This window comes from Rhinolophus hipposideros (assembly GCF_964194185.1).
Source record: "Rhinolophus hipposideros genome assembly, chromosome: 6".
NCBI classification, from domain to species: Eukaryota; Metazoa; Chordata; class Mammalia; order Chiroptera; family Rhinolophidae; genus Rhinolophus; species Rhinolophus hipposideros.
The window spans coordinates 36,469,225-36,494,537 of NC_138052.1; the positions used below are offsets into that span (position 1 = coordinate 36,469,225).

The window sequence follows — 25,313 nt, forward strand, 5'->3', positions numbered from 1 at the left end:
GTCATTAAGTATCTTTTGGACCATTTTGAATGTGAAATTCTGCCCCCTAAAATAGTAACAATCAAAAACCTCCAGTTACACAGAAGTAAAGCACATGGACTCTTTTTTTATATATATAATCCCTTGAATTATAAAATCAGCATAGATACTGCAAACATGAATACACATTAAAATACAAAGATTTTGCTAAAAGCGATGAACATCAACTCAGCACTAGCCTGGCAATAAACCGTTTCTAAATTCAATGTATCTTTTTAATAAGGGTTGGTTCATGTGCCATCTCTGATGACAGAGAGAGGGAAGCAACTCGTTCGTTATAACTGGCCTGCAAATTCTGAAAGAGATTCTAAATCTCTTGAATACAGTACAGTAACTCCTCCCTTAATGTGTCAATAGGTTCTTGGAAACTTGGACTTGAAGTGACCCGACTTACAACAAAACAAATTTTACCGTGGACCAATTGATATAAATAAGAGTCAAGTTCCTACACTATATTTCTTATCATAAAAATATCACCAAAGACCCAAAACACTTCCAATATTAAATATTGAAATAAATGTGAGCTATACATACATTTAAGAAAGATTAATGAAAACAAGTAAGATAATAATTTCTCAACTTGCTTATTCTAGTTCAAGGTCTATGCTAGCAGCTCAGGGCACAAGGCAGGAACCCACCCTGGACTGCATACCCTTCCATCACAGCACCACTTACTCAGACTGGGACAATTTAGACACACCAACTCTACTCATGTGCACAGCTTTGGGATGTGGGAGAGAATCTGGAGAAAATCCATGCAGATGGGGAGACTGTGTACACTCCACACAGACAGCTGGGAATCAATTATTTTTCATCAACATTATAATCTAAAGGACATTGAATGAAATGACATTATTCAAGGACCTACTCAAAACCCTCTGATTACCAACAGGTTTGGGCACTTGTTGGAGGCCCAGGTGAACCTGCCAGTTAGCATTATTTGATCCCAAGTGAGAGGAGAGAGAAGAGTTTCAGGCCACAAGAAACCAAGTGGGTCTCAATACTTGCTATGTACATGTACACTGGTAGGTACAGTGGGAAATAGAAATGAATAAATAAACAAATCTGCCTTCAAAGAATGTAACATTTTTAGAGGTATAAGATAACACAAATAACTATATAGCATAACAACGAGGAATATAATCAGTGCTAATAAGAAAGAGAAACATAAAGACCAAGAATGGGTAAAAGATGGAGAGCTCACACCCAATTGGAGAAATCAAGGCGAAAAGTGTAGGTATGGGTATGGTTGTGTATGCACAGGTATATTTGCACATGTGCAAAGTGATGGGGAAGGTGGCATCTGAGCCAATTTATAAATAATGGATTAAATTTCAGAAAATTAGAAATAAAAGGACCTACAGTCTGAGGGAAGAGCATAAACAAAACAATACTGTCAAGAAAGTTTGGGGGTGGAATAAGGGTGAAAAATTAAATATAATCCAAGATAATTTTGACTTTTAATTGATCAATCTACAAAGTATGTTAAAGCAGATAATCTTAAAATGATATATCTGAATACATTTTATTTTAACCTGAAATACACAGGTTTAAATTCATTCACCAACATTTTGGTTTAAGGCCAAGTACTCTTCTTTGACTACGGTTCCACTAATTGGAATTCCAATGTCATCATATTTGTATAAAGTGTTATCCAGAATAGCCAGTCCCAGTTTCTGTGAAAGGAGAAATAAAAGACTCTTGCAGAGAAATCTAAGGCCAGAATTTTGGATTTTCACTATTTTCTTCCACTCTTTTATATTGTCCTCCCCAATTTCAGCAACAATTTTAATTAACAAGTACAATTGGGAACAAAAAGCCAAAACTTGGATAGGATACACCTCAACTAGAGTGAGCAGAAGTTCATGAGCAGCACCAAATGTGAATTAACAAGGGAATAGAGAGCTCGAGTTAGTCTGGTGAGGCAGATAAGCAGAGGTCTGTTAAGAAAGCTTTCACCCCAGCTCAAAGACATGAAATGCATGTAGGGAAGCAGGGGAAAATAAGGCTGGAGAAGAAAATTACAACTGTGGAGGAGAGCATTTAGAGCTCTGCTTTATGCTCCATTTGATCAACAATGGAATATATTGGAAATGACGTGATCTGCAGTTCACTTTAGCCTTAGAAAGGTTAATCTAGCAATTGTGTAGGGTGAGTGGGAGTAGACAGTGTCTGAAAGAAGAGCATGGATTCTGCATGTAGGTCAGAAGTTGCAAACCAGTTGTCACTGAGCTAAATATGACTGACAAATGTATTTTCTTTGGCTTGCACTATGTTTCCTAAAATTCAAAATTTAGTTGTCTACATTTAGACCATGTACTAGTAGACCACGTACAACTCAAATAAACGAGTAGACCATGTGCAACTCAATTAAAACCAAAAAAATAAAAACAGATAAACTGGGAAACAATTCACTGGAGCTGAGTAGCAGCTGGCTCTCTGGCCAGGAACTCTTCAGTGAAACCTCTCATAGTTGTCCTTCCACTGAGGCTGAGTGTAATGCTTTTGTTTTTACCTGACCCACACAATTCATTTCTGTATTCTCCTTAACCTTTGTAGTCATAGAGACAGGAACGTTTGTTCATTCAAAACAGTTAAAATACAGAATATATAGGAGAGACTGGGAGAGATGGGATCAGAAAGTTAGATCAGGAGCAAGGCATTCTGGTTTGGGAAAACAGCTGAGTTATACAGACGTGATATTTGAAATTGTGACAGAAAGTGAGACTCACAAGGAAAAGAGTATGGGGGGGGAGTAGATATCAGGGGATTAAACTTTGGAATGGTTCCATTTAGGTGGCTGAATGAAGAATTAGAAAAGGAATAATCAAAAAGGAAGGAGTAGAGTATTTCAATAAAGAGTTTATCACAGATATCAAATGTTATAAAGAAGTTGAGGAAGGCACGGTTTAATAAAAAGCCACAGCATTTGTCTTTAGAAGGTTGTTAATGACAAGAATGTTTTATGTTTGAGTGATGAGTCAACAAATAGATCACAGAGGGTGAAGCAACTAGTAATTGGGTTAGACGAAAGTGGAGACAATGTATAGGTAGACCACTTTTCCAAGAAGACTGGTTGTCAAGAGAAGAAAAAAGATAACAGCCGCAGATTCAAGAAATCAGTGAAGAGAACATGTATATATACAGATGTACATACATATATGCATGTATGCTTATTTATATGTACATTATGTTAATATATATTACATATATACATATTATATACATATATGTAGATTTACACACATAGAGGTATATAAAATTATGACAAATTTCTCTAAGTCTGGAAATGGAGACTACAAGTTTTCTTGGAGTATGATTTTGTTGTTAAGGGAAGAATCACTAGAGTGGCTCTTCAATTAGCTAAATGTTAACACTTGTTACAATCTACTGTCCTAGGTGTAAAAACATAACAAAACTTTTCATCAGCTAATAATTACTGTTTGTTGTATGCAAAGTTGGACATTATTGGAAGAGAGGCAAGAAGCTGGGAATGAAACACTGATCTTTCTCTTTAGACTCTAAAATTAGCTATTTAATACCTCCAATGAATTGAGATTGCCCTTAATGACGCCCACTAACAGGGAAAGGTAATAAAGGAGATTTCACCGCAAGGAAAGTAGTCTCAACTGGTGGTCTTTGCTTAATACCAGAATCTTGCTAAACATGCAAAGAGGGGTTGCTTTAGTGTGAAAATTAGACCATAGCTCCTTCCAATTTAACCATCCAATCACAAAAGGGGTCTTGAAGACAAAATGAGCATATGAATGAAAACTAAGAAAAAAAAGAACCCCCCCCAAAAAAAAAACAAACAAAAAAATCCCTGCCACTTTGAGAGCTTACATTCTCTTGGCTAAATTAAATGGCAGATGACCTAACTGACTTCTTTCCAAGAAATACCAAGATTTTGAAGGCTTGGAAACTAGGAACTGTGTTAGTGCCTGGAATTCTACAGGGCAGGATTTCAGTAATGACATTTAAAGACAGCAACAGAAGCAGTGGTAACTAAACCTGGTCCTACTCATGGCTTTTTAAATTCGCCATTTCTCTTTTCAAGAAGTTTGGAAGCACAACCAAAGAAGGCCCTAAAGTCCTCAAGAATTTAGGAAGGAAGATGGAACAGGATCCCTGAATGACAGTCTCCTCCTACTTATTAAGTTGAATAAATCAGGGGCTCATAAAATTAATTTAAATATTTAAGAGACATAATCTTCCTTTTATTTTATGATGGTAAAGTAGACCTAACTGGTTACATTCAGAATAAAGGAAAAATGGAAAATATTTACAAGCCTGGAAGAAGAATCTGTAGGTAAGTAAAAAAGATGTGAGAGGTGTGGAAAACATGGATTTACTGCAGTCAATACCTTTCTCAGAAACAGAGCAAAGGTAAAGAGACACAGAAATTACTGGGGATAAAGGGATAAAGGAAACTCTTTTCAGGTGGTTTCCATTTCAATAGAGTAGAAGTCAGTGTTATTCGTTGAAAATGAAATGTTTAAGTTTGGATAGAGTGAAGATTTTACACAGCCACGATGGGAAATCTAATAAGAAGTTATTGGTAGGTAGCTATCTTCTAAAGACACTTAATATTTTTGACATTTCTCAATTTTTCTTGTCACTCAGAGTTCAACCCTTTACCCATACCAGGAAATAGCAGAAAATAGTGAGCGTCTATGGCAGTGTTTCTCAAGGAGTGGTTCCGTGGCTGTTTGTGTGAGAATTTCTTGTAGAGATTCTTTAAAAGAAAGATTCCTGAACCCTGCCCAGACTTATTCAACAGATTCTTTGGGATGTGATGACGGGGAACCTGCATTTTAATAAGTGTCTTAGGTGATTCTAGTGCATCAAGCCAGCAGTTGTCAGACAACTGTTATTTCTGAGCCACTGTCTTAGCTCATGTCTAGTCCAGTGAGGTTTATGCATGACTATTCACCCACATCCTGTTTTTAGTCACTGGCTCTGTCTATAGTTTTAAAGCTGAAATAAAAGTGTCACACACTGTGGAGAGGAAATGACAACGGTGTCTTCAAGCACTGTTGGTAAGAATCAGACACATACGCATTATCATCTCCCATGTTTTACCAATGTTTTGTTTTTTTTTAAAAAAAAACTACTTTAAAATTTACTTATGCATATTTCTAGATGGTCAAGAATGAGAGAGCTACTGTAATGAAGTAATTTTATAACACTAAACTGCCTTGTCTCGTCAATTAGTTTCTGTCTCATTTTCTCCACTATTTAGCTGATGTAGTGGTGAGATTTGAAGATTTATCAATGTATTAATTCTGGGCATTTGAGAGTAAGGCAATTACAGAATTTCACCCTCAAACCAGTGCAAATACTGTCCCTCTTCTCAATTCCTCTCTGGTATTACTGGTTCATTAGTGTTTGGAGATTTCAGGCAGGAAAAAGAAATGTGGTAAGAATGGAAGACATTTTTCTCAAATGGCCGCAAAGAAGGAAAATGATACTATCCAGACTTTTTTGCTCTTTAATGTGAGCACGAACAGTTTCATCAGTAATGAATTTGTAATCTGACTAGAATGTTCTCAGGTCATAATCACCAAATTTACACTTTTTTGTTTGTTTGTTTGTTTGTTTGTTTTTTAGTGTAGACGATCTTTATGGGCAAGGGTTACGAACCAAACTGACACTGTTGTAAAGAAAAGGCAAGCTTACTTCAAATTGAAGTGATTTGCTTAGATTAACAATTTTGTAATTTATCAAATGTCTGATTTAATGTCATAACATAAGTGAAGTTCTTTGTACTTCTTTACTGCAGGGTTTATGAACAATAATGATCACATTTCTAACTACAGTCTTAATTAGGTAGCCCTTATAGGGTCGTAAAGTATATTGCGTATCTTTACCTTAGAATTTATCATACCATAATATAAATATATGTATTCTAACAAAACTTTAAGTATTGAGATGAGGGACTTTTATTTGTTTTGAGTTTCTAACACAGTTTTCACTGATTAGAATTGGCTCAGAAATTGTTCATTGATTTTTTTAAATGATTAAAGAAACAAATAAAAATTGAATATATGTACTTTTTTGCCAACCAAAAGTCTTGTCTCTTTAATAAATACTTTATTTAGTAACTGCAGAAATATAAGAAAGAAGGAAAATTGTACATGCCATCAATGGTAAATTAAATTGTACACCTAGGAAAGACTATTAGACAACCTCACAAAAAATATCACACAGTGGTATTCTTTATCAAGGGAAATGTACTAGTAGTAGAGCTCTTCTTCACTGTTAGACAGATTTAAAAACTTGATTCTGTCAACATCATTATTGTTACTTGTAATCTGTCTTTTCTCTTTGGTTGGTTTTAAGATTTTTTTCACTGACTTAAGTGTTTCATGATTCTACTATAATGTGTGAGTGTCAGTTTATTTTCATTTACTCTGCTCAAGACATACATTTTCTGACTCATTAATTCATGGGTTTTTATCAATTCTGCTTAATTCTCAATCATCAGCTCCTCAAATATTACCTCCCTCTCATTTTCTCTTTCTCCCACTCATCTTTCATCTTTTAAGAATGTCCATTAGATGTGTGTTGGGTCTTTTCATTCCCTCTCCTTGTCTTTGACCTGTATATAATATTTTCATTCTCTCTCTCTCTCTCTCTCTTCAAGGTAATTTCCTATATCTTTCAGTTCACAAATTATCTCTGTATCTATGTGTGATATGCTATTCTACCCATCATGAAGATTTACTTTAAATGACAGTGTTTTTAAAATAAAATGTGTTTAAAGATCAAGATGGCAGAGTAAATAAACACTGTGCATGCTTCCTTCCATGAACACGATAAAATTACACCTAAATTATAGAATAATCAACCTGGAGAACCATCTGAAGTCTTACTGAACAGAAGTTTTATAACTACAGATATATAGAAGACATGATCAGACTGGTAGGAGAAATGTGGAAGCAGAGCGGTCTAGCCCCAAACTTCCGTGCGGTGGTTGAGAATCAGGACAGATACCTCAGCCTCAGAGGTTCCCCACAGAGAAGTGAAGGACCCCAGCCCCACACCAGCCTCCCCAGCCCAGGTATTGGTGCCGAGGAAAGGAGCTTCCAAAACATCTTGCTTTGAAAAACAGTGGGGATTCCGACCACTCAAATGGGACAGAAGGCTGCAGAAAACCCAGATATCCTCTTAAATGGACAGCACACAAACTCACACTCAGACACTCACCTTCTGCTCCAGCAGAGGGACGGTAACTCGGTGGGTGTAGGAGACATACCGGATGCAGACTGAGGTGTGTAACTTCAGAGCAAAGGTTGGAGGACAGTTGCCATTTTCCCTGTGTGGGGTCATGCTCCTGTGAGCCGGCAGGCAGGGCGCCATCTTTCTTGTGATGAGCCCATCCCCCCACAGGCCAATTCTAAATCTGATTGGTCTGGTAAACTCTGCTGGCAACACCCCCAACGCCAGAGGCACTTTCTTGCAAACAGCCAGCCATGCCCACATTGCAGTTTTTCTGAAAAACTGTCAGAGTCTATGAGCCCCAGGCCGGTAGCAACTGATCTTGGTGCGCTCTGAAACTTTTGCTGAGTAGCTTCAGGCTCAGCACTGGCACCAAACCAGAGTCTACATTAACCTGGTGAGCACAACTCTTCCCCCTCTAGTGACTCCTTGAGAGTCTGCCTCATCCAACTCTGTACTGCACAAGGCTTTATCAGTGGATGAACCTTAAGGGAGCCAGCAGGTGGCAGTAGGCCTCAGGGTGTCCTGGCTTTTTGTGGAGCTACCCCAGGCCTGGTACTAGTGGCAGCTGTCTTCAGTTCGCAGCGTGACCTCTCTCACGTGCCTTCAATTTTAGCTCAGGCAGCAATCAAGTGTGGATAACTTTGTGGATCTTTCCAGGTAGTTATACAATCTTGACCAGGTTCTTTAATTTCAAAGATCTTTAATATTACCATTTCTTTATATGAACATTTTAAATGGTAACATTCAGCATTTATTTTTACTGAGTTTAGAGAAAACTCAGTATCTTTATATTATCAAATTTGTGAGCTCCTCGATTGGTGCTATGAACAGACTCTAAGGTAGCACCCTGACCCCCACCTCTTAATGTTCATGTCTTTGTGCAATCCCTACTTCTTAAATGTGGGTGGTTCCCCTGACTTTTGTCTAACAAACAGAATATGACATAGTCGATAAAATGACACTCTGCAATTATGTTCTGCTATATGGCAAAAGTGATAGGATGCCAATCCTGGGGTTATACTGCATAATTTAAGACTCTGTCTTGCTTTCAGTCTCTCTTTGTATTGCCAGTTTTCAATAAGTAAGCTGTTATGAATCTTGTGCCCACAAGAAAATGACTCTGACAATAACCTGAGAGAGCTTAGTAGTAAATCTTTTTCCAGTCCGGCCTCCAGGCAAGAACTCAATCCTGGTAGACACCTTGATTGCAGCTTTGTGAAATACTGAGCAGACCCAGCTAAGCTTTGCCCATACTCCTGACCCACAGAAACTTTGAAACAATAAATACTTCTAAGCCCCTAAATTTGTAGTAATATCTTAAATAAAAACAGAAAACTGATACAAGTGCAAAGCCTCATTTAGTATAGGTAATGCTTTTGAAGAACCTCAAAGAGGGTTAAAGAGGAGTCAAGAAGTCACCCCAGATTTTAATTTTTTTTTTTTTAAACAACCATTTCATTTAAGGTTGGTAGGGAAAGAGACAGAGAAATAGAGACAGAAGGGGAGAAAAGAGAAAACATTTTGACAATAAATAATAACATACTTTTTTCAGAAAAGTATCAAATTTTTATTTTATTGCCCATAGTTCTGTTAGGTAATGGATATAAAATACAAATAATTTTGTGATCTGACGGATTCAACATAGTTATGATTTGTTTACTGTACATAGATTATATACATCCATAAATACTTATACTTTATGATCATACAAACTGTGTCCACATTTGATTTCTTCAGTTCAAACCAGGATTTTTCATACTGTTTGCATCATATAACTAAGACATAAAAGTAGAATGTTGTAAATAAAAGTTCGTTTCAAAAATAAAATAACAACTTGTTTGACATGGTGGTGTTCCTTTAGATACATGACAGAGTAATTCCCAATATGCTTGATTCAAATTTGGTTTATCAATGCTATACTAGAAAATGAATTTCATAACAAATTTTAAATGAATGCAATTCATCAATATTACATATTTGACAATTTAGGGGTTAAAAGAACTTCCCTTTTCAATTATTTTCTTAGTATATTGCATCAAAGTGCTGTGCATGCAGTCGCTGTGTACCAGATTAGAGAAATGAAATCTTCTCAAACCCCACTGAGGTTATACTCAGTGTGAAAAATTATGCTGTAAGAAATTTACCCACATTTCCACTAACAACAGCTAGTTTTCTTATAGCTTGACCTACCTTTGCTTCCTGTACTTTGGTTAATAGAGCTTTTCTTTTTTTCTAGAACATATATAACCCTTGAGTCTAATTCTTCATATCATTACAGTGGAATTTGCTATATCCCTGCCCTGTGCTTTTTTGGGTTTGATGTTTACTGTAAGAAAGAAATATTTCACTATATTTAACACTTAAGGTCACAAGAAATGCAAATGGCGTATGGTCTACTTTCCGAAATGATCTGGAGTAGTTCTCAAAACATTGCTCACATTGCAGAAGACTTTAAAGTCATCTCTACTCAGATAAATGTGATAGTTCTTTCTGCTGGACTCCGTGAAATAGTATTAACAGGAAATGCTGCATTCATGTAAGCAGATCTTTACCATGATAACTCTAGTCTACAATGCGAAATAAGCACTATTAGTCAAATCACAACTGGTTTGCAAGCCCTTGCTGAAAATAAATGTATTGTTAACCATGCATTTATTAATGTATCTATATCTGAAAAGTTGCTTATGGAGACCAGGAAAAAAAATGTTGCCTTAAATGTGTGTTTGTTTTCCTATTTACCAAAGACAATATCCTTATCCATGCAGTATCTACAATTGTATTTTAAGTAGTGGTGGTGGGCAAGGGGGAGGGGGAGTCCTGTGGTGATAACTCAGCAAAAGAGTAAACAATATCTAGAGAGACTATGAGGGTTGGCAAGAGCCAGGAAGAACTGGCTTCCAGTTTCAGCCCTGCTATTCACTGACCATGGGAACTTCTCCAGATTCCAGCTTCCTTATCTGTATGCCTAATACCTATTTCAGGGAACACAAGAAAAGAATCTTTAACCTACTAAGCATTCAGCAAATGGTAGACAGATTGCTACTGTTTCTGTGAAATGCACTGCCCACTGCTTTCCATATGAATGATTCTCAAGCAGAGACAACTGGATGCTTTTGAGTTCAAAAAATTAATAGAAAGCAAATCTCAATTAGAATTTTTTTATATTTAATTGTATCATTTATTTCTTACCCTACAGGCTTCCTTACCCTCTCCTCTTCTTTTTCCCTGAAAATTACTTGTTCTTTATTCTCTTTATTTAAGTGTAACAGTTCCATTCAAAGTTAACTATCAATTTCTCCCAAACACTCAGATAGAGAGAGAGAGAGAGCGCTTAAAATCAGTAAGGGCTAATTATTGTCCGGATTAGCTATTCTAGAATACAGGTAATGAGCATCTATATCACCAGAACAGAATAATCATGGACATTAATGGGTACTGAATAAAAATGTTATTGAATGGCTAAAAGTAATGTTACACTAACATAACAGGCAAACAAGTGGTGACGCAATAACTATTTGAAATATATAATATAAAGTGAAGAGTAATGTGAAAAGAATCTACAGGAGGAAAATCCTTTTTCTGACTCTCATTTTTCAAATTTTAGACATCTGTTTAAAAAAAATCACAAAGCTGTAAGATCTCGAGACTTCTAGACTTGTCATCAATGTTTAAACAGAAGAAAATATGAACTGAGTAAGAAAGACATTTCCACCCATTTTGTTTAGGCTGCCTATTAAAACAAACAAACAAACAAACAAAAATACTTTGTAATCTTCCTCAGCACCCATCTTAGACAATTATTTTTCCATGGATCTCATGAAGTGTATACCATCATACGAAATCTTATACTTTCTGCTTTATTATGACTATAGATGTGAAGAATGGCTTATGATCATCTTTGTTTATAATCCTTCATAGATTTTAACAGAAACATTCAAAACTGCCTATTATTATTAAGCCTCTTCAGAGGTTACTAAACTTAAGCTAACATAAACTTTTGAAACCTTCCAATTAACCTACAGAATATATTCCAAATAATTACATTATGTCACTTTTATTTAAACTTTTATTTATTTGATCCCAACAGTTCTCAATATTTTACATGGATTACCTAGAAAATAAATATTACTCTTGCCTTCACAAGGAGCATTAGTATGAGCAGGCACTTTTGTTAATTTGTTATATTATCTAACTTATAACTTTATGTCCCTAATGTCGGTTTAGAATTTGAGGGTAAGGGGGATCAAATATATGGTGATGGAAGGAGGACTGACTCTGGGTGGTGAACACACAATGGGATTTATAGATGATGTAATACAGAATTGTGCACCTGAAATCTACGTAATTTTACTAACAATTGTCACCCCAATAAATTTAAAAAAAAAGAATTTGAGATGTTCTGGTTAAAAAATGATTGAATATGCAAAAATAATGATAGAAAAATTTAAATAAAGGTCACTATTGCTATGAAATGGGATGTCAGATTTGCAATCCATCTGCATTTTCCCACTAAGCTGGGTGGAGTTGATCTAAACAAGTCTAGCGACTTTTATGAAATCAGCTCATACAAAAGGGCACCACAACCCATCAAAAGCGACTTTCTTCCTCTTCCACAGGGTGATGAAGGCCAGGGATGAATTTTAAGAGTTGTTTCCGGACACTGCCCCTTCTGCTTTTCCGAGGCAGGGTCCCAAACATGCTTGAGAAGTTGCTTTCCCACAAGGGAGACATGGACCCACTGCTGGCGGTACTAATGCTCCGGTTTCTCCTTGAAGATGACCTTTTCAGAAACTCATCCCCATCCTTGAGGACAAAGCACTCATCATCTGTGCTTGTCTGCCGGCTGAAAGCTCCCCTGCTCGAGTCCTCAGACACACATGTCTGGTAGCCGTCCTCACTGTCCATCGTCATGGAGCTCAGCCAGCTCTTACAGCTACTTTCACTGGATAATCGATTTCGTTCCAGGAGGGCTGGGCCTGGCCCAGGTAGGGTTCCAAACAACGCTGATTCATCTATGTCCATGTTTTCCAAACTTGGGCCATTAGCTGCGTCACCTAAAATACAGAAAATAAAGTCTACTGTGAAATGGATCTGGGCATCAACTCCTACAAGTACATACACCAAAATGTATCTTCAAAGGGCACAAGAAAGAGTGAGTGTGAATAATATTTTTCACTGAGCTTTGACTTGCATGGATAATGAGTGTGTGTATGAGTCCATTTGATACCTTGTAATAGGATTTTTCAAACTATTGTTCATGGACTACTTTCCATGTAAAAGGGTTTCCATGGTCATGAAAATGGAATAAATTGAATAAATGTAAACAAGATTGCTCATATGAGACCAGTTGAACTCATCTGACAGTATGCCAGTGTGACTTGTAAATTTCCAAAAATATCATTTCTTAAACTGAAGTGTCCCTGCAATCTTTTATTAAAATACTCACAGAAATGGGATTCTAAAGAATATTGTTGGGAAAATGTTGCCTTATGGATTCTCTCTATTTAGTTGCTCTGATTTTAAATTACTGTCTTTTTAAAATAATTCTAAAATTATTATAACATTTTTTGAAATGCATGAGAAACACAGTTATAAATCCTGTACCTATTGGCTCATTATAGAGAATTCAAAGGTGTTTACAGCAGAAAGGATATCTTCCAGCCTCAATATTCCAACTTTCTTTTAGAATACTTTTAATATTAAATGCTCTGGAATGGTATTGTACCCAGAAAACAGCCCTGTCCTCAAATTAGTAATAATTCATTTGAAAAAAAAATGAATTTTATCTTAGCTGAATTTTTCATCAACCTTTTATAACCTATATCTGAGCTCTCCAAATTCAAATTTTAATCACACACCAACATCCTGTCCATGCCCCACTTGCTTCTGTACTGAGTTGATTGGTATGCTGCTAAACGAAAGGAGAGTATTTGTAATACCGGACTGAGATGGACATACGGTTGGCTCTCATATCAACGGGTTTCGCATCTGCAGATTCAACCAACCTCGGACTGAAAATATTGAGGGGGGAAAAATCCCAGAAAGTTCCAAAAAAGCGAAACTTGAGTTTGCCACACCGCCCAGCACAACACTAAATCCACATGAATGAAGCAATGTATAGGCATACTCTGCTGTAGCCTATATGTAAATATAGGCTATCTGCAAATACTACAGCATTTTATTTAAAGGACTTAAACATCCTCAGATTTGGGTATCCACAGGAATCCTGGAACCAATCCCTCAAGGATGCCAAGGGAACTACTGTAATTAGAAGGTGACTCTGCTTCAGGAAAAGTAATAGAACATTGAACACTCAGAAATGATTTTACTTTGTGCTGACCATCTCTACTGCTGCTTTCCTCTGTCCTTGGTTGACAATATAAAAAGACTGTTTATTTTTCCATTTGATCTGCAAGGTTGATTATGGCCAGCCCTGCAGTGACTAATCATAATTTTTGCTAATACAACCGACTTTATTTCATCTGGAAACAAGTTGATTGAACATCAATTGCTTTGTGGAATCTCATGCCCTGAATATTTATTTAAGCCTAGAAAAAGTAAACTAAAAAATTATTTAACTCTCTCAGAAAATGTATCCAACAATGGCTTTATGAGGAGTCAGTTGCCTTGATCCTGAGCCAAGGACCTTGTCTATACAAGGGTTCATTCCCATAAAATCCCAGGACTGCTTACACTTATCAGGCCAAACCCCATCTGCACGCAAGAATGCTCCAAAAGTGGAGGCAAAGGTTTCCCAAACATCTTCAAGTCTAGAGAAATCCAAAAGATAGCTGGATTTTGAACCTCTGTCTTGCTAGCTATGCTCAGATTCCCAAAAAATCTATTATGAATGTTTAAAAATATTAACTTAAAAACATAAAAAGAGAAGCAACTCATACATAAGTTTTATTAAACAAACAAACAAAAAACAGGACCTCAACACAAACCTGTGAGCCATAAATTAGTGTCTAATTAAAAGTTAAATGTATCTTTTTTCTGTAAACAGATTATCACTTTTGACAAATATTTAGTTATAAATAGAGATGTTAGCTTGGTATTACCTGAAGATAATATATCTATATTTCATACCTACATAGCTAGTGGTTTCAGTGAATTATTTGTACAATAAGTTAATTCCACATAGCAAATGTCACATCAATAAATTTTAACTTAGTCCTTCCCTTTATAATGCACTCAATGGCAAGAGCCATGAATTTACCATTAAAATGATCACTCACATTTATGTCCTGGGTTTGGAGGCCACAAAAGAGATTTCTCTGCATTAATTAATGTAACTTACACAATTTGAACAAATGAGAAGAGCTCTACACAGGAAGCATGCTACTAAGCAGGCTAGTCTTAATACTTTCTGAGAACTACGCAGACCCTGAGCTATAAATATGCTCAGGGATGTCATTCATCAGCTAAAATCAGGCAATCATTCCTACTGCTCTTCTAAAATCTCAGGGTGCCACTTGCAAGTATGTGCACGCAGGTGCGTGTATGTGTATTTTCATGTGCATATGTGTTATGTGTGTGGAGGAGGGGATGTGACTTGACTTATCCCGCCTAGCAATACATAGGTCACTTCAAAGCTCACACCAAAGAAACACAGACTAGTATTCCTTATCCATGCTAGACAATTTTTCTTGTAATGATGATAATCTCAAAGGAACTTATAGGCAGAAATACTGAAAGGGTAAAATGTTAGTGTGGTTTCTAAACAGGAAATCACATTTACCATGAAGCAAGCGCTGTTCCTGTAACTGCAAAGATCTGAACTCCACCCATTTCTTCTTCAAGGTTTGCTGAGAAAAAAGAAAACAGTGTTAATTATTAGGAAACCCCAGTGAAGATAAAAATTTGTTTCTAGCTGTTAAGGTTTGTCATTAATTTTTTTTCTTTTCTTTCTAGCACTAACAACCCTACCATTCATTTGAAAGTTGTTTTTTTTTTCTTTTTCCTGTATGAAAGGAGGATACTGGAAATAAATACTACTTTCTCAAGAAATAATCTTGTAGCACCAAGAGTTGAAACAATGATATCATTTCAATAGAAACACTAAAAATAGACAATAGAAACCATGGCATTTATATATATATTTTTTTATTTTTAAAAATATTATAGAGCCAGATTGCTTGGATTTGTGTCCATTTACTATCTGTTTAGGCAAGCATTTACTCTGTAGACTTCCCCCATCTGCAAGACGTAGACAATAATAGAACCTAAACTCTGGAATTGTCATGAGGATTAAATGAGTTAGCAGATGTATAATGTTTAGAACAGTAGCTAGAGCTTAGGAAATGTTCAATAAATACTGTCCTCATCCTATAAGCCTGAGTCACTAAAACAGTCTTTTCTACTGGACATCTATTTATTTTCCACACTAAGAAAGGGAAGTCTACCTGCTTTGAATGGCTTCCTTGGAGAGCTAACCTTAGAACACTGCTAAGCACCTTGACTTCTTAACTGCTTCCTTCCTCATATGCTTTCTTTTCTTATATGCTTCCTTTTGCACATGGTGCCCAGCATATGAGAAGAGTGGCTCAGGGTGGGAATGGAGTGGCTGCTGTAATGCTCAAGACAGCACACGAGGCCTGGGTTAGCACATAGACTGGACTGAGGCGATGGGAATCGAAAGCCAGCCAGGCAGAAGGCATCTGACAAGGAACCTCCAAAGGCTCATTCTCCCTCCAGCTCTTTGTCCTCTACTCCACCCATTTCTTTGCCATTTCAGGTCCCCACAGCCAGCCCAGCAGGCAGACACAGCTCAGATTTGTCTGTGGACACTTATGCCAGAGGAAAAGCAGCCTAATTGGAAACAAGGAGTCCTTTGTATGAAATAATCTGGGAAGGGCTGACGAAAGCTAAGAAAGGGAGGAGGGGAAGTACATTTGGAAGAAGAAGGCCTAAAGAAAAGAAAATAATAAAATTACAAGAATGTTATTAAATGATTAAGGGAAAAAATGACTGGTTTCTCAATTCAGGGACTAAACAATCACTGGGCAGGGTTTTCTAATCATTGATAACAGGAACATTTAGCAGGAATCCTCATGGTTCTCAATATACTATACAAGCAATAAATCAAAACCATAAAATACTTGGCTCCATTAATTTCTTGTTCTTTCTCTACTTTAATATTGTCTATATGGCTATAAGACTGCTGGGTTACCTGAATCACAGTTCTTGTTATCTGTGTAAATCTGTGATCATGTGAAGTTCAAAGTTAGGGAACCCAAGGAGTATAGAACTAACAAGCATCTGGTCTTTATTCCAAGCCCATTTTTCTTTCTTAAAGAGGTTTACTTCCTACAAGACTATAGAGTCCAACAAGGGAGCATAAAGATAGGTTAACAGTCAAAACTAAATATAGTGAGGAGAGAAAGTTGCATTTCTGCACTTATCCAGAAATACAAAGGCAGGGCTTGGCAAATAGTTCATTTTTGTAAAAATAAAGGCTTTAAAATATCTGTTGATTTGGCCCATTCATCTAAGTATGTCGTCACTTAAACCAAGAAAACACCAGTGCAAAGAGCAGATGTGTCAGTGACTAAGAGTTTTCAGAGTAATATGTAAGCTTCCCTATTTTTCTCAGTGTTCTGTTTCTGCCTGTTAGTAACATCACAGTTGTGTATTTGGACAAATTTAATCCTACAAATTTAATGCCTACAGCAGTGCCTGGTACATAGCAGCTGCTCAGTAAATACTGGTAGAGTGAATATATGAAAGAACGGCTTCCTGAAACAACACTCAACTATCACAGATTGGATATTTTAGATTGGACATATTTCCAACATTTTTAATCTACACAAGACAGGCATCTAGCTAACCATTTCCATGGCACTTTACTACCTTTACAGTGCTTTCATGGATAATATGCTGTTTAATTTTCCTAACTGTCCTAAAAGATTCAGGTTAGAAAATAAAGGTTCAATGTAGCAAAATATTTCCCAAGGGCTACAAACCCAGTAAATAACAGAGCTAAATTAAAAAGTAACTCTCCCAGCTAGCCCATTGGATGGACAGTGTTCGTATTAAACATTTGAATCATAGGTCATGAGAAAGGGAATCCCTGAAAACACATGAGTCTTTTGAGGGACAGAATACACACTTATAGGACGCCAAACTAAATATCATTGTGTGAAGGGGAAGCCAGTCTAACCCTAGTTATAGGTCAGACCCAGTCATTTCAGACTCAAGAGATGAACTAGAAATCTCACAATTTCAAGATAAAAAAAAAGAACAGAAATGTAAGAAGGTAAGCAGAAATAAACCCAATGGTCTGCTAGACCAGGAGAAGCAGAAAGAGGTAGCTAGGAATTTGGATCCTATGAAGATACATAGTTTAAAGGCACTCAAGCAGCACAGGATAGAGATAAGTTTCCTACTTGAGAAAAGAGGCTTAGCTGAAGCTACCCCACCATGAAAAGGAGGAGGGAGAAAGAGGCTGATAGTGGCTATGACTCATGCAGAGCTTGTACTTAGAGGGGCAGCAGTATATAAACGCAGCCTTGTGACCTGAGCCAAGCTCCACACTGACCCTCCAGGGAAGGCAGCCAAGCTTCCAGGGCTGCTCTTGATTGGGAGCCTTGAAGTGAAGAAGGCAACTGCCCAACTATCACACTAAGTAGAAGGGAGAGGTCACAATCAAGGGAAGTGGGCAAATTATACTCCAAAACACCCACATAGTGACAAGAAAGACAATAAAATTGATCATCAGTACTTGGATTCTCTCCAAATAAAAGGAAAATAGAAAAGTGTCCAAAGAAGACTTTAAAACAATAATGTTTACCATCTTCTGAGAGAGAATGAGATCAATGCTAATAAGAACAAGAAATTTGAAACAGAAAAATAAAACAAGAACAGATAAACATGAAAAAGAGCTATTTGAAAATTTAAAAATTAACTTTTACAATTCAATAGAAAGAACACATTCTATATAGGGCACAGACAACATTATTGAATATATACTAAGAAATTCAAAAAGAACATAAAAAGATAAAGTAATAACAAAATATGAAAGAGCAGATAGGAAGCACAGAAGATAAATCAAGGGACTCTAAGATATGTCTCACTGGAACTCCAGAAGATAATTTAGGGATTGGAGAAGAAGGTATAGGTGATCTTTGAACAATGCAGAGGTTAGGTACACTGACCCCACTCTCCACAGTTGAAAATCTGCATATAACTTTTCTCCCCAAAACCTAACTGCTAATAACCTACTGTTGACTGGAAGCTTTACCGATAACATAGTCAATTAACACATATTTTGTTTTTTATATGTCTTATGAATTGTATTCTCAAAATAAAGTAAGCTAGAGAAAAGAAAATGTTATTAAGAAAATCATAACAGAAAATACATTTACAGTACTGTATTTATCGATGCCATAAATTTACATCATGTTTGCAAGATGAAAAAAATCTGTGTATAGTAGACCCATGCAGTTCAAATCCATGCTGTCCAAGGGTCAATTGTATATTCAGAGAGCAAGATGATGGTTTTCCAAAAACTAAAGAAAGTTACAAGTCTTTAGCTTGAAAGGGCAGTGCAAATGCTAAGTTCCAAGCAGTACAAATTTAAAAATGAATCGAGAGCTATCACATTGTGGTGAAACTAGAGATCAGTAAAGACAAAAGAACATCTTAAAAGCAACCAGCAAAAGATTAAAGATTGCCATAAACTATAAAGTACTGATTTTTTTAAAGACCCCAAAGTACAAAATCCTCTAGATAGAATTACCAAGAAAAAAAAGAAGAGAAGGCATGAAAAGTAATAGAAATAAAAATGGGGACATAATCACAGTTACGATAGAAAACAAAAAGCTGAGAATATAATTTTTATTATCAACTTCATGCAATAAATCTGAAAATTGAAAAGCTTTATTAACAAAAACACAATTCAATAAAACTGATTCAAAAAAATAAAACATAAAATAAAATAAAACCACAAAGCCTGAGCAATCTTATAACTAATAAAGAAACTGGAACAGAATTTAGAAGTATTCCCACCGAAAAAAGAACCTCAAACCCTGATGATTCAGATAGTGTTACAAGTATTCTACCAGAGAACAAAAAGGGGAAAATACTCTCCAGCTCATGCTAAAGTCCAGTAAACGTGATAAAGATAGTCTGAGAAAAGAAAAAAAGCACAGGCCATGTTACCTTTAAAATAAAGCTACCCTCAAAAATCCTAAAGAAAATGCGAGCAAATCAAAGCTACAAGTATATGAAAAATGATTATAAATTGTGAATAGGTTAGGCTTATTTTAAAAATGCAAAGGTGGTTTTACTTTAGAAAATGTTCAAATGTCACTCACCATATTGCAGATTTTTTTTAAATAAAAAAATGATAGGATAATCTTAACACGTGCAAAAAAAAAAAGTCTTTGGTAAAATTTAATACACAAGCACTATAAAGACACCAGCAAACTTAATATACAGAAGGGAGCCTCTTTAACCTGAAAAGTATATTCATATAGATAACTCAGTCCTAATAGGAAAAAATCAAAATCATTCCCTTTAAAGTCAAGAACAACACAAGAATGCCTATGATTATAGTTTCTATTCATCATTGTACTGTAAGCTCCAGCCAGTGAAGTAAGAAAAAAGAACTGAATGTCATTCTTAACAGGAGGTTATAATCTTTATAGAAAACTTAAATAATAAATAATTTATTAGAAATTATATAGTTGAGCAAGGTGTTTGAATATAACAGCATAGAAAATTTTATTTTACATATCTTTACATTAATCTCAAAGTATTAATTTTAACAAACTATAATAAGAACAAAAATCCTAAATTACAAAAGAATAAATCTAACAAAAGATTTATAGGCTCTATTTGCATATAAGCATAAGAATTTATTTCAAGACATAAAGAAAACAAAAACTGGTGAGATCATGTATTAATAAGAAAACTCAATACCATATGGATATCAAGTCTCCTCAAGTTGATCTATCTATATAAAATGTAATTATCAAACAAATCTCTATCATTTATTTATGGAACTTGACAATCTGATTCCAAAATTTATATAAGCAACCCAAAGACCAACAGTAACCTGGAAGGCTTGCCCAATCAGATATCAATATTTACCACAATTGTGTAATAACTAACTTTAAGATAAACAATTTGATAAATGGATCAGAACAGGGATCCTGTAAGAAAATCCACACATATGTAGAACTTGCTTAAAAATAGAGGTATCACTGCAGGTTAAGTGGAGAAAAGAAAGACTACATGGTACTAGAAGAACTAAGTATTCATATGGAAAGAATAAAAATAAAATTGGAATCCTTATCTCACACTAACACAAAAATTCTGGATGAATTAAAGACTTAAATGTAAAAATAAAAACTTCAAAACTTTTAGAAGAATATATAGAAAAAGCAGATTACTTACAAAAGATAAACAACAGCTCGCTCATAAGCAAAAATATCAAAAGAGCAATATATTCAAAGTGCTAAGGGAATAAAACATCAACTTAGCATAATTAAATTACCTAGCAATTATCTACTTTCAACAGTAACAGTGAAATAAAATATATCTTATTTGGCAAATAAAGACCCTCACTGAGGGATGTACTAAAACAAGGAAAGTAAACCCGGAGTTAAAGAACTAAGTACAAGAAAAACAGAGAGCATATCAATTCAACATGTTAGTATATTTGTGCACTACCAGCTAGTTAGAACAAAACCTATATTTTTTTTCATTTTACAATTTGATGAAAGTCTCTAAGTAAGCAATAATAAGGAAGACTGGAGCCTTAAGTAGATATGTAAAGCATGCCAAGGTCATTATGATGTCTGGGAGAGGATGGAGATATTGAAAGATGTATGAGTCTTGTGTATTTCACGGGAGATCCCAGGTGCATGAATGAAAAGTTATTCAAGTGATGGCCTTCCTCTACCCTTTCTGAGCCTCATAGACACATAGAAGGAGGAAGGGGAAAAGCCATTTGCATTGGTTTGTGGGATTTTATATACCTGCAAAGGTCATTGTGTGGCTCTTTGATACTTCAGCAGTTCAGATTCATCATGACATTTCATCTTCACAGGCTGTCTCAATGCCTCAAATAGATATTTATTCTACAGCTCACATGTTCAAGGATAAAAAATGTGCCTCACTGTATTAAATTAAATTACCTTTAAAACTTGCAGCTTTGCTTCAAGCTCTGTTCTTTTGAGAATCGTTGTTCCGTTAAGAGTCTCTATCCTGTTTTAAGAAAAAGAAAGGAAGGGAGGGAGATAGCATGAGTGACTCAGTCAAACAAGTACCATCCTTGTGGAGCACTAAAATCTGAGTACAGACTAGCCTTAAAAGCAACAAAAATGTTGTGATTTTCATGGCACTTCAAGTATCTGGACCTAGGCCAAATCTTCTGACAAGATTCAGAGAAAGAAAATGGAAAACAACAAACAAACAAAAAACTCCCCTTGGGAGGGTGACTGAAAGAAATGATTCTGGTTAATTTGTGAACTGTAGCTTATTTTATAGAAGCCACGTATGGTAATGATGGTTGTCCTCTGCTAGAATCTATTTTTGTGGGGTCTGCCTGAATCCCCTTTCATTTGGTGAATATTTATTGGGCATCCACCGGGTGCCAGACTGCAGACCTTGTGCTAAGCAGCAGGGTACAGCCATAAGAATAACAAGCACGAGGACTTTCAGACAGTGGAATCAACATGCTATTTCCTGAAACGGGAAAATCCTTTCCTCTGTAGGATTCCAGGAGTTTTACCTCTGCACATTGCCTTAATTTTGGAACTAGAACAAATAAAACCAGAACTCCTATGAGATAATCTTCATATGACTCTCTCATCTCAAAACCTTTTAAGTTCACAAACTTTAATCTTAGAATTATCAATTTAGTAGTGTTCTTTCTCCCTATACCAAATATCTTGCGAAAAATAAAAAAAATAAATAAAAAACTTGTTCTATCCTGAGTGATTTGATTTGTGTTGTGGGCACAAGTTAGAAGCCTTTATTTTGATTACTAAGCCATAAATCTGAATAAGATAAATTTCATGTGTGAGTCACACACCTAAGCATTTTTAAAATACTGGTTCAAATTCCTTCTGATAAATAAGCTGTCACTCTATTTATAAAGATGCAAGAATTTCTGAAGGCATGGTAAAAATAATAGCATTAAATTTTCCTCTATTTTTATTAGCATCATAGCCAAGATAACAAGATGACAGCAAGCAAAGCCATTATCTGTTTCTTCATTAGAGCGGTCTTGATTCTGAGCAATAGTGAGGATCCCTGTGAATTTGTTCCTTTGAGACTTTTCATGTTGACCTGACCAGTGCAAGCAATAGATGCGTATTGGCCAAATGGCAGGCCTAGATTGGCTGTTCTCTTCAGTATTTGTATACACTGTCTCCCATTTTCCTGATCTCTGGCTTTCCAACTATCTCCACCCATTGCCCCATGATTATCCAGCTGAGGTCTGCCTAGATGAAGGGACTGAGACTTAGTTAAGATCAACCATCTGGAAGTGATGGAGTACTGAGTCCAGCTCTATGGATCCTATGAATTCAGGGTAAAGAGAAGCTTCAATCTATAATATAAGAACCATATAGAATCCAAGAGAAAATGCCAGTAGTTAGACTCAGTCCTCAATTAACCCCAGTCATCTTTCAAAACTACACACACACACACACACACACACACACTTTGTAGTTTTAGACTAGAATCACTGAAGAGTGTGCAGCAGATTTTCTATTGGCAGCTAGCAATGAGCAGCTGTGGTATAACAGCTGAAGAAAAGAAATCCTGGCCTCCTAGCTCTGTCACTTACTAGACAGTTGATCTTAACTAAGTCTCATTTAAGCCTTGGTCACTTCAACTATAAATAGGAAGAAAATGAATCTCACGAGGTGGCTGTGAAGAATAAATGAGGTAATATAGGACTCACCTTAATCAGGGTACATTCTAAACTACCTAGCCTGGCTGATAGACCCATAATATGCCCCTGGCCAACTCTGTCTTCGTTCCTTATTATATTCCATCTAACTCACCAACCACTGATCACACTGCCTTCCTCTCTAACCCTTGGATGTCCAAGCCCATTTTGAGAAGAGAGTCTTCTCTCTTTATTTGAAATGTTCTCACCAAGGATTGATATAACTATCCTTCTCTTCATTTAGGCCTCAGCTCAAAGTTCACTTCTTCAGAGAGGACCACTTTAAATACACTAAAGTAGCAGCCCTCTTATTCAGTGTTCTATACCATTATTCCTTATGTTACTTTCTTCATAGCAGTTTTAAATAATTGAAATATCAAAATTATATTTTCAGGATCTTTTTTTTTTTGATAGTTGGTACATTTTCTGTGGGTTAATTCTTTTTTTTAATTTATTTATTGGGGTGACAATTGTTAATGAAATTACATAATTTCAGGTGTACAATTCTGTATTACATCATCTATAAATCCCATTGTGTGTTCACCACCCAGAGTCAGTTTTCCTTCCATCACCATATATTTGATCCCCCTTACCCTCATCTCCTTCCCCCCACCCCCCTTACCCTCTATGGCCATATCAGCCCGAACACGCCCGATCTCGTCAGGATCTTTTTTAAATCCATCTCCTTCTATGAATTAAGCACTCCAAGATTCGTCTCCCCTGAGCCTATCACAGTGCTGGAAACATAGTATTTGCTCAATAAATAGCATTTCAACGAATGAGTGAATTCCATCTTTTAACTAATTACTCAAGTCTTATTAGGTTCTAGAGATTATATAGTGGAAAAGTCAGTCAACTCTCCAATTGGGGAGATCAATGTCCCACTAGTAAGTTTGGAATAGTAGCAAGTGTGAGTGTATGTTTACAGGGTGGGGAGGGTTGGCAGACTTTGTTCTTTCTTCCAAATGGAAGACTAGAAGAGAACAACAATTGACTTGTGGTATAAGATGAAAAAACTCAGCCTTTTTGACCTTTTATTTGTTCTAACCACAAGATTAGATCACCCATGGAAATTGGACCAGTTTCTCTCAGTCCAAAGAGAATGTGTGCCAATTTAATTGAATTAAACATTAAATAATTTTTTAAAAATGCTCTCCCTCCCACTCAGACATTTGGACTCTTGATGTCCTCTAACTTCAGATGTTGACAACATGTTCAAGTTTGAGGAAACCTTGAGAAACAAAAGGAACTGATAAAAACGTCTGTACCCAATCCCAAAGCTATGCTGCACCACCTCCTTTCTTGTGATGCTGAACAAAAAGTCTATTCATTCACTCAACAGGCATTATGAGAGACCGTAACATTTTGTGAAGCCCCACGGAAAGCAGATGGATAGTTACGTTAGCAGGTTTCCTGATGATCTGATCAGGTCAACAACTTGCTTGTGGGTAAAGCCTTCTGTGCTCACACCATTGATATTTGCAAGGACATCACCTGGGAGATGCCAAGAAAAAATGAGTGTTAAAGCAATTGGTTAAATAATCCTTCCTGACATGCAAACAAAGGAAAACAAGCAAGCCTCAAAACTTAACAACATAAAGGTGCTAATAAAATTCAAAGCAGCAACCACACACATCCTGACCTTCATTATCAAAGAGTTTTATTTTTCTTGCTATTTAAATCATTTCTAACATGAGCAGAGTTGTAAGTTACCAGCTTGCAGGCCAGCGCAGTGTGCTGGGCTGTCCTCCTGGATTTTGCAGATCAGCGTGCACAGCTCTGAGGAGCAAGTGTTCTGGTTCTGGAGCCTGTAAGTCTGTAAAAATTAAAGTGGTACAGAATTACTATTCAAAAAACTCAAAATCTATTTGTCAAAAAATTAAATGGCATCAGTTACCTTAAATGGTATAACATTAAATGCAAACAACAATTTGCAAAGGCTTTCCTGAGTAGAAACTGAATCAAAGGTACCAATTTTGTAATCCTACCAGACAATCAGCAGCCAATCTCATTCATTAAAAAAAAAAAAAAAAAAAAAAAATCTGGCTTGAGAACAAAAGTAGGATGAGACTGGCTAAATATTTTATATTTTCAAGGCTTAGAAACCACCCGATGCTATCACGATTGCATGTTTATTAAGAAT

The 25,313-nt window shown here is 36.1% G+C and overlaps 1 protein-coding gene across 7 annotated transcripts in view; it reads right to left on the reverse strand.

Annotated features, from left to right (window-relative positions):
* Positions 1-8,812: 8,812 nt before the first annotated feature.
* Positions 8,813-25,313, reverse strand: part of CYTIP (cytohesin 1 interacting protein) — a 68,622-nt gene continuing 52,121 nt past the window's right edge. For all 7 annotated transcript variants that reach the window (XM_081051568.1, XM_081051565.1, XM_081051566.1 and 4 more), the window contains 5 exons: positions 24,884-24,986; positions 24,571-24,664; positions 21,408-21,477; positions 15,005-15,071; positions 8,813-12,317 (listed from right to left, as the gene is read on the reverse strand). In XM_081051568.1, coding sequence (XP_080907694.1) covers positions 11,851-12,317; positions 15,005-15,071; positions 21,408-21,477; positions 24,571-24,664; positions 24,884-24,986 — 801 coding nt within the window. In that variant the 3' untranslated portion in view covers positions 8,813-11,850. The remainder of the gene's footprint in view (positions 12,318-15,004; positions 15,072-21,407; positions 21,478-24,570; positions 24,665-24,883; positions 24,987-25,313) is intronic.